The sequence below is a fragment of the Eretmochelys imbricata genome, chromosome 13 (assembly GCF_965152235.1).
Source record: "Eretmochelys imbricata isolate rEreImb1 chromosome 13, rEreImb1.hap1, whole genome shotgun sequence".
NCBI lineage: Eukaryota > Metazoa > Chordata > Testudines > Cheloniidae > Eretmochelys > Eretmochelys imbricata.
This window is the reverse complement of record NC_135584.1, coordinates 23048307-23063763: the sequence shown is the minus strand read 5'-3', so window position 1 is coordinate 23063763 and position 15457 is coordinate 23048307. Positions and strand designations below refer to the sequence as shown.

The window sequence follows — 15457 nt, the reverse complement described above, 5'->3', positions numbered from 1 at the left end:
AGGCTAGGCTCAGCTTGTATAAATGAGTATTCCAAATTTTTAAAAGGCATCAGGTGGAAAGGAAGGAATTGGGCAACTTCTTTTGGATAAGCTCCCTGGGTTAATTCACTAGCAAGTCCACTTTCCAGGGCTTGTAATGAGGTAGGTTTAAGGACTGTGCTATCCTGCCTAATGCTTTTTAAAAACCGACTGATACTAGCAAGTCTCTGAAGGCAAATTAATTGGAAGAGGAGCAATTAATCCAAATGTCCCACTTTCATGGGACTAAGTTCAGGAACATGTTAAATGGAGCCTGTATTATGATCCATTCTCTCACTCCTGACTAGGACACTGGCCCCAAACTCCATAGCAAATTATAAATTACTACCTCTTCTCCCTACCCTTTGTGTCCATGTGGTCTGAGCTCTCTGAGGACTGCGTACATGCATAGTGAGTGCCATGATCTCAGCTGCGGCCTCTAAGTGCTTTTGGAATACAAGTAAAATACTAATGTTCCATGTATGACACAAAAACATTTCATGAATTCAGATCTGACCAACACAGTTAACAACAAGGAGTCACTGGTGTTGCAAGCTCTGGAAAGAGGCTCCTACTTGTCGACTATGTACTGGAGTATTAAGCATAACAGAGATCCCCACCACTAAGGACATTAACTAAGGTACTTGTTGACGGTCTGCAGGAAAGCTATGGACACTGAAACAGCCCCTCAATGCAGGCACTGTTAAGACACATTGGCAGAAGAGTGGCTGAAAAATTTGTCTTGCTGCTGTGGCTACAGAGAGGTCTTCAGACTTACAGAGCTGCCATTCTACTACCTTTCACTAGTGCTACACTCAATAGAGCAGCACTTCTCAAACTGTGATTCATGACCCCCAAAGTGGGTCGTGACCCCATTTTAATGGGGTTGCCATGGCTGGCATTAGACTTGCTGGGGCCTGGGGCTGAAGCCGAAGCCTGAGCCCCAATGCCTGGGGCTGAAGCCGAAGGCCTGAGGCTTTGGATTCAGCACTGGGTGGCCAGGCTAAGGTCACAGGCCCCCTGGCCTGGAGCTGAAGCACTTGGACTTCGGCTTTGGCCCCCGCCTGGGGTGGAGGGGCTTGGACTTTGGCTTTGCCCCCACATCCCCCGAGGTGGTGGAGATCTGGCTTTGGTCCCCGCTCCTGGGGTCATGTGGTAATTTTTGTTGTCAGAAGGGGGTCACGGTGCAACGAAGTTTGAGAACCCCTGGACTAGAGTTAAATCTCTAAATCCTCAGATTCTATAACATTATTTTTTATAACAACATTATAAAATATTTTTATAATAAAATAAAATAAAATATAATATTTTACATTATAACTGTAACCCTGAGGTGCAAACTCTGCAAGTTATATTTCCGCTTAGGCTCAAAGGTGAAATGCTGCTTCAGTCATATAACCCCACAGAGCCAGAAAGCCAAAGCGGCTGCTAGGACACATGGAAACATTCTGGAAGTCAGTAAAGCAACATACCTCGGAGCTGGCCACACCAAAAATGTCTCTGACGTCACGCACGGGCGGTTTGTTCTTCTTCCGCCGTGACCGTGAGTAAGTATCCAGCCTTCGCTGCACGGCTGCAGCCTGGGTCTTGGTCAAGGTGGAGAGCAGCACTACGTTGTCATTGTCTGAGGTGTCGTCCCCAATTAGGTCAGAGAGGCCTGCATCCTGTAGCCACTCAGCTTCGGCTTCTCCCTCTGAGAGGGAAGGGATGAGCAGAAAGGCAGTGAGAGAGCAGGGTAACGCTATGAACTAACAGATACAGTCTGGACAAAGCAGGGCTAGAAAGACAGTCAGACATGCCAAAAATCCCAACAGCTCATTTCATTTGGGTCCCTCAAGGATTGTTTCTCCTGAGCTGCCAATTTATGAAATCTAGAGGGCTTTGAGCCACGGCCCTGGGTTGGGGATGGATCCAAGTGACATCACCCCAGTGGGCACAAGGAGAGACTGGGCTTATCAATTAGGGTTGGGGGGTGTGGAGGGACATGCCCATTGCAAAAGCTGCAGCCTAAACTCCCCTCTGCAGCTGGACAGCTCCACTGAGCTATGGGGAGAAAAGGTAGGGCCCTGCTACCAACAAGTCCGCTTTGGGGGTGGGGGGAGGCTAATGCCACATCGTTCCCTATTGAAGGCTAATCTTTACGCTCTGACAGTGCACTGGCTGTGCTTATGGCTGAACACTGTGGGGATGAGGATGGGGGAGCAAAACTTGTGCTCTCCCATTGCACAGCTGCCCGCCACAATCTGGCCTCAAAGGAACTTCCTAGGCAAAATTCTGCCCTGTCATAAAGCAGCACTCCACTCAGTGACTGCACTGGGGTCGGCACCAGTTCACTCCATCTGATCCACTGACAGCTTCCTAGCACAATCAATCAAGAGAAAAGCTCTGTTAAAACACAACAACTGATATTCCCTAGGTGGCTTTTATGCTCTTACTATTTAGATTGTTCCTTTAACAGCAAGATACATAGTTAGATTTACCTCAGGATATATCCAGATTCTGCCTGGATTCAATTTTATCATCTTTTATTTAACTTCTTATGTGCAGTTATCTTGGTGCAGTAACATTATTCTTTTACCACCACAGTTTATTTGCCATTACATTTCAAGTGGGCCCAGACATCCTTGCAGTGTCGATACATGCAGGTAAAATTAAGTTAAGTTATGTATTTAATTTACAACTATATTCATTTAAAATATATATATATATATACACACACACACACACACACACTACTATAATCAAAGCATGTTATGGGTCCAAAGCGAAGCTCTCAGAAGTCAAGATATCCCAAATGTAAGGTTGTCTGCAAAAACTTCACCCTGTCCCCTTCTGCAAATGAATCAAGTCTAAGGACATGGCATATTTTTCCTGCATAACTCATTCGGTGTGCAGCTCAGACAGTGCTATGAGAATGAGGCAGCTGTTTGAACTCTGAGGATAAAAATATTCATGTGTAGTTTCAGCCTTAATACACTGTTTGCCATACAGCCTCCTCTCTTCCTCAGCCCTGTCTCTGCATACCATGCTTATTCACTATAGGGAGGTTCACAGACATTCTGTACTTATCCATTTACAAACATGGCCAAAAAATCACTATTGAACTGACTAAAGAGGGGATATTTGTTCATGCACTTCCTCTGACAGAAACTGATATTTCCTCTTCTGGGACAGCTGCTCAAGCAAACCATGACTGTCCACTCTATTATACCGTATGTCTGTTAAATGTTTTTATAGGAAGTACCCCAGCCTTGTGAAGTTAAATTCACCTAACAACTGGATAAAGCTAACATCTCATCACATAGCCTTAAAAAGAAGTATACTGAAGCAAAAGAATCCATATAATGAAAAAAGAGGAGACAGCTCATTATGGAGTCACAGTGCAAGATATTTTCCACGCTAACCCTTATTTTCTAACTTGGTGAAAACAGAACAGAAACAAGTATCACTTGCTTTGTAGTCTAGATTTACTATTCTGAGGTTCAACTTGGCCAGGAAGATTTTTGAGTTCCCATTTTGTCAGAGAGCCATTTTTGCTGGAAAAAGCGGACAAAAAAAAAAAAATGCAGCCAGCTCTATATTAAGCCCCCAATCCTATAAACACCTGTGCACATGAGTAGTGCCACTAAATTCAATGGGAACTCAGATGTTTGAGGTTACTCATGTATTTGCAGGACTGGAGCCTTAATCTAATCTAATTGAAGAGCCTTGCACTAGACACCTTATTCTGACAAAAATCCTGACCTCTGAAGTCAGTGGGAGCAAGGTGTGCACAACAGGGCCTTAGTTTATTAAATTTTGGTGGTGAGGAGAAATGTCAGTGTAATTTTTGCAACTCTGAAAGTTTCCAATTCCACTCATAACAGGAAACAAAACTGGCACACACAGCTAATTCGGTATCTGATTTATGGTCTTCTGTTAAACCTACTGGCCTGTCTGATGCATCCAAAGTATCTTGAATATAATTCATCTAAATAATTTCCATTTAATAACCTTTTGGCTAAATTACATTTACTGCTGGCATATAAGGAAACAAGTATGACTGGTTATTTCTCTGGGAAACTCCATTGGGAGGAACTGTCCAGTACACAGGTTCATGAAAATCTGGCCTTGGTGATTTAATTTGGAGAATAATTTCAAGGCTGACCCAAGCTACACAGATGCTAGATAGAAAACATTCCCAGGGAGAGAAGAGAAATATGTAACTGAGGAACATAAGAATGGCCATCCTGGGTCACACCAAAGGTCCATCCAGCCCAGTATTCTATCTACCAACAGTGGCCAATGCCAGGTGCCCCAGAGGCAGTGAACCTAACAAGTAATGATCAAGTGATCTCTCTCCTGCCATCCATCTCCACCCTCTGACAAACAGAGGCTAGGGACACCATTCCTTACCCATCCTGACTAATAGCTATTAATGGACTTAACCTCTATGAATTTATCTAGTTCTCTTTTAAACCCTGTTATAGTCCTAGCCTTCACAACCTCCTCACGCAAGGAGTTCCACAGGTTGACTGTGCGCTGAGTGAAGAAGAACTTCCTTTTATTTGTTTTAAACCTGCTGCCCATTAATTTCAATTGGTGGCCCCTAGTTCTTATATTATGGGAACAAGTGAATAACTTTTCCTTATTCACTTTCTCCACACCACTCATGATTTTATATACCTCTATCATATCCCTCCTTAGTCTCCTCTTTTCCAAGATGAAAGTCCTAGCCCCTTTAATCTCTCCTCACATGGGACCCGTTCCAAACCCCTAATCATTTCAGTTGCCCTTCTCTGAACCTTTTCTAACGCCAGTATATCTTTTTTGAGATGAGGGGACCACATCTGTACGCACTATTCAAGATGTGGACGTACCATGGATTTATATAAGGGCAATAAGATATTCTCTGTCTTATTCTCTATCCCTTTTTAAATTATTCCTAACATCCTGTTTGCTTTTTTGACTGCCGCTGCACACTGCGTGGACGTCTTCAGAGAACTATCCATGATGACTCCAAGATCTTTCTCCTGATTAGTTGTAGCTAAAACAGCTCCCATCATATTGTATGTATAGTTGGGGTTATTTTTTCCAATGTGCATTACTTTACATTTATCCACATTAAATTTCATTTGCCATTTTGTTGCCCAATCACTTAATTTTGTGAGATCTTTTTGAAATTCTTCACAGTCTGCTTTGGTCTTAACTATCTTGAGCAGTGTAGTATCATCTGCAAACTTTGCCACCTCACCGTTTACCCCTTTCTCCAGATCCTTTATGAATAAATTGATTAGGATTGGTCCTAGGACTGACCCTTGGGGAACACCATATGGAAGACACATGGATCTGGGAATTTAAAGAGAACACTGACCATCATGAACACACCTTTTGAGATGTAATTTAGCCAAAAATAGTAGTCATAAAGGAATATTACCCTGAATTACCTAAAGAGATTTAGCCCATCCTGCATTGGACTAAAATATGTTGTAATCCCAAAAGCTAAGAGAAAATTTCTGACACATGGGTTTCAAAGAAGCTGCAAGAGGAAAGGGTTTTCCCTTGTACAGATCTCTTTCTTAGACATATGGCAAAGTCACTGAGCTTCAAGCTGGGCAGGAGACAAAGAACTTCTGAGATTCAGTAATCTCAATCTTTGTAACTTCAGTTTAGTGTCAGCCCAGCACTGCTTTCTACAATACACAAGTTTCTTGACGTCTTTTATCACATTCTCTCTTTCTGGGGGAAAAAAAAACCTGCTCCTAAAAATGCCCATTTAATTCTACATGCTTGTGACTGGACAGCAGGGGCAGTTACTAGTATTGAAGATCGTGAACTATGAGGACTGGGGAGGCAGCACGATGAACAGGTTATGATTTAAATACAATTTCAGAAGCATGAAAAGCTGCCATCTTCCTTCCCACACACAGTGCCACAGAAGGACTTGTGAGGGGCTTTGGGAGTACCAGGAGAGCCAAATAACCAGAAGGGTCCAGGCCATCTTACATGCATGAAGTGCCTTGCTGACAGTTTGTGGGGGAGTTCTATGATTAATTTTTCCAGAGGAGATAAACCACTTCCTCTCAGGAAAGAATCAGGATATTTTTCATTTGTGTCAGCATTTTGGGGAGCTCCTCATCTGTACATAGCCCTCAGTTTGTTTCTGTTATTGTTATTTGTTGTTTGCTAAGCTCCAACCACATGCCCTGCAGCGTATACTGCTTTAGCAGTGCTTTAAACTGCAGTCTGGAATCCAAGCTCTTCCTTTGCACTTCATGATCTGCAAAAAACGTTCAGTGCTCTCTCTTTTGCTACACAAAGCTTTGAAGACCTCATGCTACAATGCCATCTAGTGGGCTAGACTGACTGCAAGGAGAAAGTATCAGAGGGGTAGCCGTGTTAGTCTGGATCTGTAAAAGTGGCAAAGAGTCCTGTGGCACCTTATAGACTAACAGACGTATTGGAGCATAAGCTTTCATGGGTGAATACCCACTTTGTCAGATGCCCAGAAGGGACTATTAGATCTAGTCCAGGGGTGGGCAAACTACGGCCACGTCCAGCCAGTCAGATCTTTTAATGTGACCCTCGAGTTCCCATCTATCTTTCATAAAGGCCCCCTGTCTTGAAGGCACCACTTCCCTTGGTAGTTTATTCCAACGGTTAATCACTTGCACTGTTAAAAATTTGTCCCTTAATTCTAGATGAGACCATGCTGCACAATTCCTTTCGCACCCCAGAATATTTTTGCTCTTTTCCCCATCCAAATAGCTGCCCCTACTCTTTATCCCCCCTCCCCAAATGGTAATAGGTAAAACTATCAAAAAGTACCTATGTACTTAAATGACTTAGGAGCCTACATCCCATGTTCAAAATGACTCAGATACAAAGGTACTTTTCAAAACTTTACCCAGTGAGATTTGTTCCTTGCCAATGACATACATTTTCCTTTCCATTGCTCCCTCTACCCATATTCCCAGTGACCTACCCTCTGGGGTTTTGACATCTGTAAGGTTGCACTCCTCTTGCTCAGCTTCTGTGCTCTGTTTGATATTCTCCACCTCCAGCCAAAAATTGTCCATTGACAAGCTGTCCAAATAATCTGCTCTGGAATTCATGCACTCCAACAATGGGGGCTCCATAGAACTCTTCTGAGGAAACTGGCTCATTTTGCAAGGGCAACTTCTGCTGCGGAGAGAGGAAGGAAATAAATTAAATAAACTGATATCTGGGCTTGACTTTCATGCCGAGTGAGAATAAGTCAACACTTCATGATTAATGACTGCAACAACCAAATAAAGATAAGTGAGCGACATCCTATTGTTTTTGTTTAGTGATAATAGGAGGTTGAAGGCTGGAAACAGGCTCATTAATTAATTAGTCTAGCTACATGCAGTAGGACGCGAGTGGCAGTAGTAACAATGCACGTTTCCTTTGACTGTCTTTCCGACGACCTAATACGGAATACCCGTCAGTGTAAGTGAGGAGTAACAAAATCTCATACTAGCTCGGGTCAGCTAAGCTGTAGGCCTCCCCAAAGAAAGCTACAGTCCTATTGAATGTGGGACTGTTAGTGCAAACTAGGTACCTTTTAGAGCGTGCCAGCAGAGTCTACATGGGGCAGTCAGAGCACAGGACTTTAGAGCGCTCTACAAATCACACCCTTCTGGTACACTTAGCCAGTGCTGCATAGACAAACTGTGATGTTGCACCCCATAATTCTTTATGGAAATATGCTTATGAATGTAAATCTAACATAACCGGAATATGTTTTATGCTACATATGCCATGTAATGTTTTTGCAAAGGTTATGACCTACTGAATATATTTATTCTATTTGTATGCATGTGTCATTTTTGTATTTGAAGTTATGAATATTGGCTGTGTACTTGTTTGAGTTTAAGTAGCCATAGTAAAGCATTTGCAAAAAGAAAAGGAGTACTTGTGGCACCTTAGAGACTAACCAATTTATTTGAGCATGAGCTTTCGTGAGCTACAGCTCACTTCATCAGATACATCCACCCACAAAGAGAAAGTCTATTTAAGCCCCTGGGAGACCCCTCCATTTTGTCCTCAAGAGAAAGCCTCGCCATCCACAAAGGACACCCAAAAGAAACTGGAACAAATGACAGTAACCACAGGGGTGTGAGTGATTGCTGGACCCAGACTAGGAGGCTACTTTGTAAAAGAAGCTTACAGGAACATCTCTGAGGGTGAGGTTTCATCTGTAATCACTTTCTTACTGTATTAGGCATAGGCTTGTGTGTTTTATTTTATTTTGCTTGGTAATTCACTTTGTTCTGTCTGTTATTACTTGGAACCACTGAAATCCTACTTTTTGTATTTAATAAAATCATTTTTTACTTATTAATTAACCCAGAGTATCTATTAATACCTATGGGGGGGGAGGCAAACAGCTGTGCATCTCTCTCTATCAGTGTTATAGAGGGCGAACAATTTATGAGTAAAACAATTTGGGGTTTGACCCCATTGGGGGTTGGGCATCTGAGTGCTGGAGACAGGAACACTTCTTAAGCTGTTTTCAGTTAAGCCTGCAGCTGTTGGGGGATGTGGTTCAGACCTGGGTCTGGGTTTGCAGCAGACTAATGGGTCTGGCTCAAACCAGGCAGAGGACTGAAGTCCCAAGCTGCCAGGAGAAACAGGCTCAGGGTTAGTCTCAGCATACCAGCTGGAAGCTCCAAAGGGGTTTCTGCAACCCATCACACAAGCCTTAGGAGACCAAATACGGAGACCAGAATTACTCCCCAGTTGTCTGCCGAGCAGCAGATTATTAGGCTTTAAGCAAAGATACTTGATCTATTTTGACAATAGAAGATGCTCTAGGCATAGTCTCAGGAAGTGAGCATTTAGGAATTAACACTGCCACAGCACTCAAAGTGAGCAAGAGCAGAGTAGATTTTTCACAATGGCTTTGACAACTTGATGGTTACAGAACCTGGATTCAGCCCCAGTCCCTACACCAGTTGATCGACGCTTGCCTGATTTCCATAGGTATTCCCAAACTTCTTGAAGGAAAGAATGATTTTAGATCATTCCAGACTCAGAATGCAAATCTTTTGTAGTGCAAGCAATATATGCAACAGAGACAACCAAAAAATGAGTACACCACTCATTTTACCACAAGCTATATAAACTGATCTAGCCCTATGTAACCTACTAACTAGTAATGATAACACTGAACCTCTATGTTATGTCACAGAGATTTTGCCATTATCAAACTCTGCATTTTAGAGGGCTGTCACTAGCTCTACGGGTGAAATCAGTGTTGCCAACTCTTGTGGTTTTATCACAAGTCTCACAATGGTTGGTGTTTTCCTTGAAGCGACAGCTCCTGCAGTCACATGATTATGTGAGAAACTAAACTTTCATTTTAAAAAAGAAATCATGGTCGAGGAAATAAAACCTAAAGGCTCAAAAACCAAAGAGTCTTTACCCCAATACTTTTTTTAAATCTCTGTGCTTAAGCCAATCATGATTTTTGGGGACCCAGTTCATGGATTGCTGTTTTTAAAACATTTGGGACTCACAGTACTGGGAATTAGTAAGAGAAGCAAAACAACTAGGACCTGCTGAACAAACAGTGCACTGATATGATTCCATGAAAGGGAAGTTCAAGATACTAAAGCCCTATTAGGTCACCCAGCCACCCCCTGATGAGTGTCTGCTTCCCCTCCCCAGCTGTTGAAAGTTGTATTGCTCTGACAGTCACAAAGTAAGAGACTAGCGTTTGCATGTTTGGGAAGTCCCCTAGAAAGGAGAGAAATGCTTACAAAAGGGATCGGATAACCAGCTCTTAAGAAGAGGAAACGAGCATATTACGGTAGGAGTTGGGGAGATGAAAAAAGAAATATCCTTCCCTATTGACCCAAATCGAGTAGTTCTGCTTGGTATTCCCCTACACCAATTCCAAATAAAAGTAATGGTCACTTGATCAAACACTTGCCTCGGTGATCAGATCTGTTTCTCATTCTACAGTGGTTATTGGCTTCACTAAGGAAGTATTTCTAGAGAAACTAATGACAGCTCTCAGAGTAACAGCCGTGTTAGTCTGTATTCGCAAAAAGAAAAGGAGTACTTGTGGCACCTTAGAGACTAACCAATTTATTTGAGCATGAGCTTTCGTGAGCTACAGCTCACTTCATCAGATGCATACCGTGGAAACTGCAGCAGACTTTATATATACACAGAGAATATGAAACAATACCTCCTCCCACCCCACTGTCCTGCTGGTAATAGCTTATCTAAAGTAATCGTCAGGTTAGGCCATTTCCAGCACAAATCCAGGTTTTCTCACCCTCCACCCCCCCCCACAAATTCACTCTCCTGCTGGTGATAGCCCATCCAAAGTGACAACTCTTTACACAATGTGCATGATAATGAAGTTAGGCCATTTCCTGCACAAATCCAGGTTCACTCACTCTCCTGCTGGTAATAGGTCAGTTTGCTATTACCAGCAGGAGAGTGAGTTTGTGTGTGTATGGGGGTGGGTTTTTGGAGGGGGGTGAGGGAGTGAGAGAACCTGGATTTGTGCAGGAAATGGCCTAACTTCATTACCATGCACATTGTGTAAAGAGTTGTCACTTTGGATGGGCTATCACCAGCAGGAGAGTGAATTTGTGTCGGGGGGTGGAGGGTGAGAAAACCTGGATTTGTGCTGGAAATGGCCTAACCTGACGACTACTTTAGATAAGCTATTACCAGAAGGACAGTGGGGTGGGAGGAGGTATTGTTTCATATTCTCTGTGTATATATAAAGTCTGCTGCAGTTTCCACGGTATGCATCTGATGAAGTGAGCTGTAGCTCACGAAAGCTCATGCTCAAATAAATTGGTTAGTCTCTAAGGTGCCACAAGTACTCCTTTTCTTTTAATGACAGCTCGCAGCTCTTCAAAGTGAAATCAAATTGGAGTCAGGAACACAGAGGAATATATATCTGCATACACACCACAGATATTGATATGTAAATATGCACAAGTAATCACATTTAAATATGTATACACAAACCACACGACTTAATTCTACATTTGATCCCATTACAGAAAATAAAAACATAAGGTGTACAAGAGAATCTGGACACTGAATCAAGGACACATCTCCTTGCTTGCCCTGGGAGGGACAGTAGAAGACATTTATTCACACAATTCTGAAGAAAGAACCAGCCCCACATGGTTAATTACACTGATTCCCACCCAACCCCAGAAACTCAGAACATCCCTTTTTTCCTGACCTATTTACACCTGATGTGTAACTGACACCACTGTTTTCCTCACTGAATTTGGCCCACAGACATCCATGGGTTCTATTCCCACTGACATCACGTGTGAAGTTAGGCTGCAAGCTTTTTGGTGCAGAGGCCATCTTTTCATTATGCATTTGTACAGCATTATGCATTGTACAGCCCTGACTGGGCACTCTATTTAAAGTACTTCTATGACCTGTAGTATCTGGTTGCCTCACAATCTTTAATGTATTTATTCCCAACACCCTATGAGGTTAGGAGTTGCTATCCTTTCCATTTTACCGAAGGAGAACTGAAGTACAGGGAGGCTAAATGATTTGCTCAAGGTCATGCAAGAAGTCTGCTGTGGAGCAGGGACTTGCACCCAAGTCTTAGGCTGGCACACTAACCACTGAACCACCCTTCCTCTCACATTACTGTAATGCAAATAGATTTAAAGCCCAATTGTTTCTCTAAACTGAAGACAATTAATCTTTTCTTTTGATTTTCTAAACAAAAGTGACAGTTTAAAGCTGCTTTAAAAATGTGACTGATGAGGCAGAAAGCATACATCAAGTTAGCTTCAGATTCCAGACGCTTATAAGATTATCTCTCATTGACCTGTGACAACAGTGACGAAGGAACATTCAGCGACCTACACGAGTAACAGCAGTTTCGATTGGAGGTGGAGATTGTATGTTTTAAGCAAAGAGTAGGTGGAATAACCAAGTTCACTCAGACGAACCGTAACCATAACAAAAAGTTTAACACTTAGATTTTTTACAAATTAACTCAACAAAGCAATTGGCTAGAAAATCAAGTTAGTGAAGTGCATAGTAAACAAACAAAAAAACACGGCAACCCTCCATCTTGAAAGACAATGGTGTAAGTGCAAAGCAGTTCAGTTACTGCATGTCATGCTTGCAGCACAAGTAGCTAAAAAGTTCAATTCTGAAGTGAGAGTCATTGCAAGAGATAATGTAGGCATAAGGTGCAGGGCCAGAAGATAAAGCTGACTCATTACAAGCATTGGAGGGCTGCTGCTCTTTTCTCTTCACCCCTCTCCATGCAGCCATCTCTCTCCGGTCCCTTTAGCTTCCTGATGCAACACAACCATCTAATGCAGGCTGCTGCTAGCTGCATCTTCCCAGCTGGTAACGTCCATGTTGAAACTTTTCAAGTCCCTCTTGCAAACGTCCTTAAACCTGAGCCTAGTTTGGCCCAGTAGCCTTGGAGCATCCACAAATTCTCCATACTGGAGATCCTTTGAATGTATCCATTGTCCATTCAGTGCCAATAACCAAGCCAATGGAGATGTCTGTGTTTGAGACCAGTGATTAGACTTGGCAGTTCTGAATTTTGCTTTTTCAAGTACTTCTCTCTATTAGGCACCTTGGTTCCCCACTTGATATTTAAAATACGAGGACAGGAGGCGTGGAAGCTGTTTAGCCTTCTGTTATGCCTGCTTAGGCACTCCGAGTCTCATCACCATACAGCAGCGTGCTCAGAATTAACATCTGGAAGACCCATATCTTGATGTTCAAGTGCTTAGTCAGTTGACCGAATGCGGGTGGCAGCCCTTCTCAGAACTCATCATCTAGAGATCAGGTAACCAATATAACTGACCCTACATAGCAAAATTTGTGCATAACTTTGAGCTTGGTAGTAGCTATTAAAACTTCTGGTGCAAAACCACACACAACATTGTCTTCTTTAGGCAGATGGTTAGTCTGAATTCCTCAAACTAATGCACGCTACTGCAAAGCTGCTGGAGCTCCTCTTGCTGTGTGTGACAAGTGCTGCGTCATTGGCATAAAGTAGTTCTTTTATCATGCTCTTAAATATGCAACACTGAAGCATTTTCCATCCAATCTTGTATGGAGATGAACATCTGTGGTACTAGATGAGAAAGCATTACAAAGCAGCAGAGAGAAGAATATACCAAAGAGGACTATGCCAAAACATATCCCTTTTTGACACCACCTGTAGATTTCAAAGCTACCAGTTTGATCACCAACATACTAGATTGTAGCCTTCATGAAACCATGGAAGGATCAAATCCAAATGCAACTAAGGAGGACTGAGGGGCAACCAATTCTCTCTAGGAATTGGAAAAGACCCTTTCTGCTGACCGCAACAAAAGCCTTTGTAAGATCTATGAAGGCCATACACAGAAGTTTTTGTTGTTCTTCACATTGTTCTTACAGTTGCCTTAGTGTGAAGAGCATGTTGATAGTTGATCTACCAGCACAGAAGTTGCACTGATTCTCTGAATATGCACATTCAGCAAGAATTAAGAACATAAGAATGGCCATACTGAATCAGATCAATGGTTCATCTAGCACAGTATCCTGTCTTCTGACAGTGGTTGGTGCCAGATGCTTCAGAGGGAATGAACAGAACAGGGCTATTTATCCAGTGATCCATCCCCATCATATAGTTCCAGCTTCTGGCAGCCAAGGGTTTAGGGATAGCCAGGGACCCAACCCCATGTTCTGGGTATCTTGGCTAATAGCCATCGACAGACTTATCGCCCCTGAACTTATCTAATTCCTTTTTTAAAACCAGTTGTACTTTTAGCCTTCACAACATCCCCTGGTAATGAGTTCCACAGGTTGATGGTGCATTGTGTGAAGAAGTACTTCCTTATGTTTGTTTTAAATCTGTTGCCTGTTAATTTTATTGGGTGACCCCTGGTTCTTGTGTTACATGAAGGGGTAAATAACACTTCCCTATTCACTTTCTCCACACCATTCATGATTTTATCATATCCCCTCCCTTAGTTTCTAAACTGAACTACCAACCTTTTTAATCTCTCCTCATAAGAGAGCTGTTGCATACCCCTAATCATTTTTGTTGCCCTTCTCTGTACTTTTTCCAGTTCTAATGTATGGCTTTTTGAGATGGGACAACTAAAACTGCATGCAGTGTTCAAGGTGTGGGCATAAAATGGATTTATATAGTAGCAATATTCTGTCTTCTCATCTATCCCTTTCCCAATGGTTTCTACCATTGTTAGCCTTTTTGTCTGCTGCTGCACATGAGCAGATGTTTTCAGAGAACTATCCACAATGACTCCAAGATCTATCTTGAATGGTAACAGCTAATTTAGACCCCATCATTTTGTACGTATAGCTGGGATTATGCTTTTCCTATGTGCATTACTTTGCATTTAATTAACCTTGAATTTCATCTGCCACCTTCTTGCCCAGTTACCCAGTTTAGTGAGATACCTTTGTAACTCTTTGCAGTCAAATTTGGACTTAACTCTCGAGCGATTTTGTATCATTTGCAAACTTTGCCACCTCACTACTCAGTGTTAAGCATGACCCATGTGAATGCCTTGCCAGCAACACTAACGAGAGAAAGTCCTCTGTAATTGTTGCAATCAATCTCTCTCTCTTTTTTTTAATACATACTGTATTATGATGTTAGCATCCTTCATGTCTTGTGGTACCCCACCTTCCTTTCAGCAGGCAAGCAAGGCATTGTGCAGATGTTCAAGCACAACTTCTCCTTGTTTCAGTACTTCAGCTGGAATTCCATCTTTTCTCGTGTCCTTCCCTGATGCTAGGGAGGTGATTGCCTTTTCAAGCACATTTATAGATGGTTCTATATCGAACTCTTCAGTAATCTGGAATCTAAGGATCATGCTTAGCACTACTTCAAAAACAATGGTTCCATGCAAATAGTTTGTAACTGATGCAACACTGGGTGGAGCACTGTTTGTGTCTAACGGTAATGATGTCTCCATTAAGAGATTTGAGTGGGAGAGTCTATTTGGCAGAAAGTTCTATTGCTTTCTTGATTCCATCATACATACCTCTTAGATGTCCATTCTCAAAAGGACATTTGCATCTTCTCACACAGACCAAGACAGCGTGAGGATATTGCAATGCACCTTTGGCCACTCTGGGGTTAGCACATATCTCAGGATAGAGGTTAATATCACCAATAAAATATGTTCTGCACTTTGCTTCAATAACTGGAAGTATTTCTTCAAAGTAGGATTAAAGCGATACTGACTAGGCCCAAAGGCTTGATGGCCATGATGTTTGGAAGCCACCACAGCCACAAGAGATGCCGGTGGGCAGAGCTGTACTGCAGTGCCAACCACCTGACATTTTCCCCACAGCAAATTTGATTCAAGGTTTTCTCCCCTGGCCTTTGTTCAGTCAAGAACTAGCTGCAAAGCAGCAGCACCAGCTGGAGTTACTCTTTTGT

At 42.5% G+C, this 15457-nt stretch overlaps 1 protein-coding gene across 1 annotated transcript in view; it reads right to left on the bottom strand.

Annotated features, from left to right (window-relative positions):
* Nucleotides 1-15457, bottom strand: part of ARHGAP40 (Rho GTPase activating protein 40) — a 44078-nt gene that overhangs the window by 17745 nt on the left and 10876 nt on the right. The window contains exons 2-3 of the mRNA XM_077832319.1: nt 6983-7182; nt 1491-1711 (exon numbers count right to left, since the gene is read on the bottom strand). Coding sequence (XP_077688445.1) covers nt 1491-1711; nt 6983-7182 — 421 coding nt within the window. The remainder of the gene's footprint in view (nt 1-1490; nt 1712-6982; nt 7183-15457) is intronic.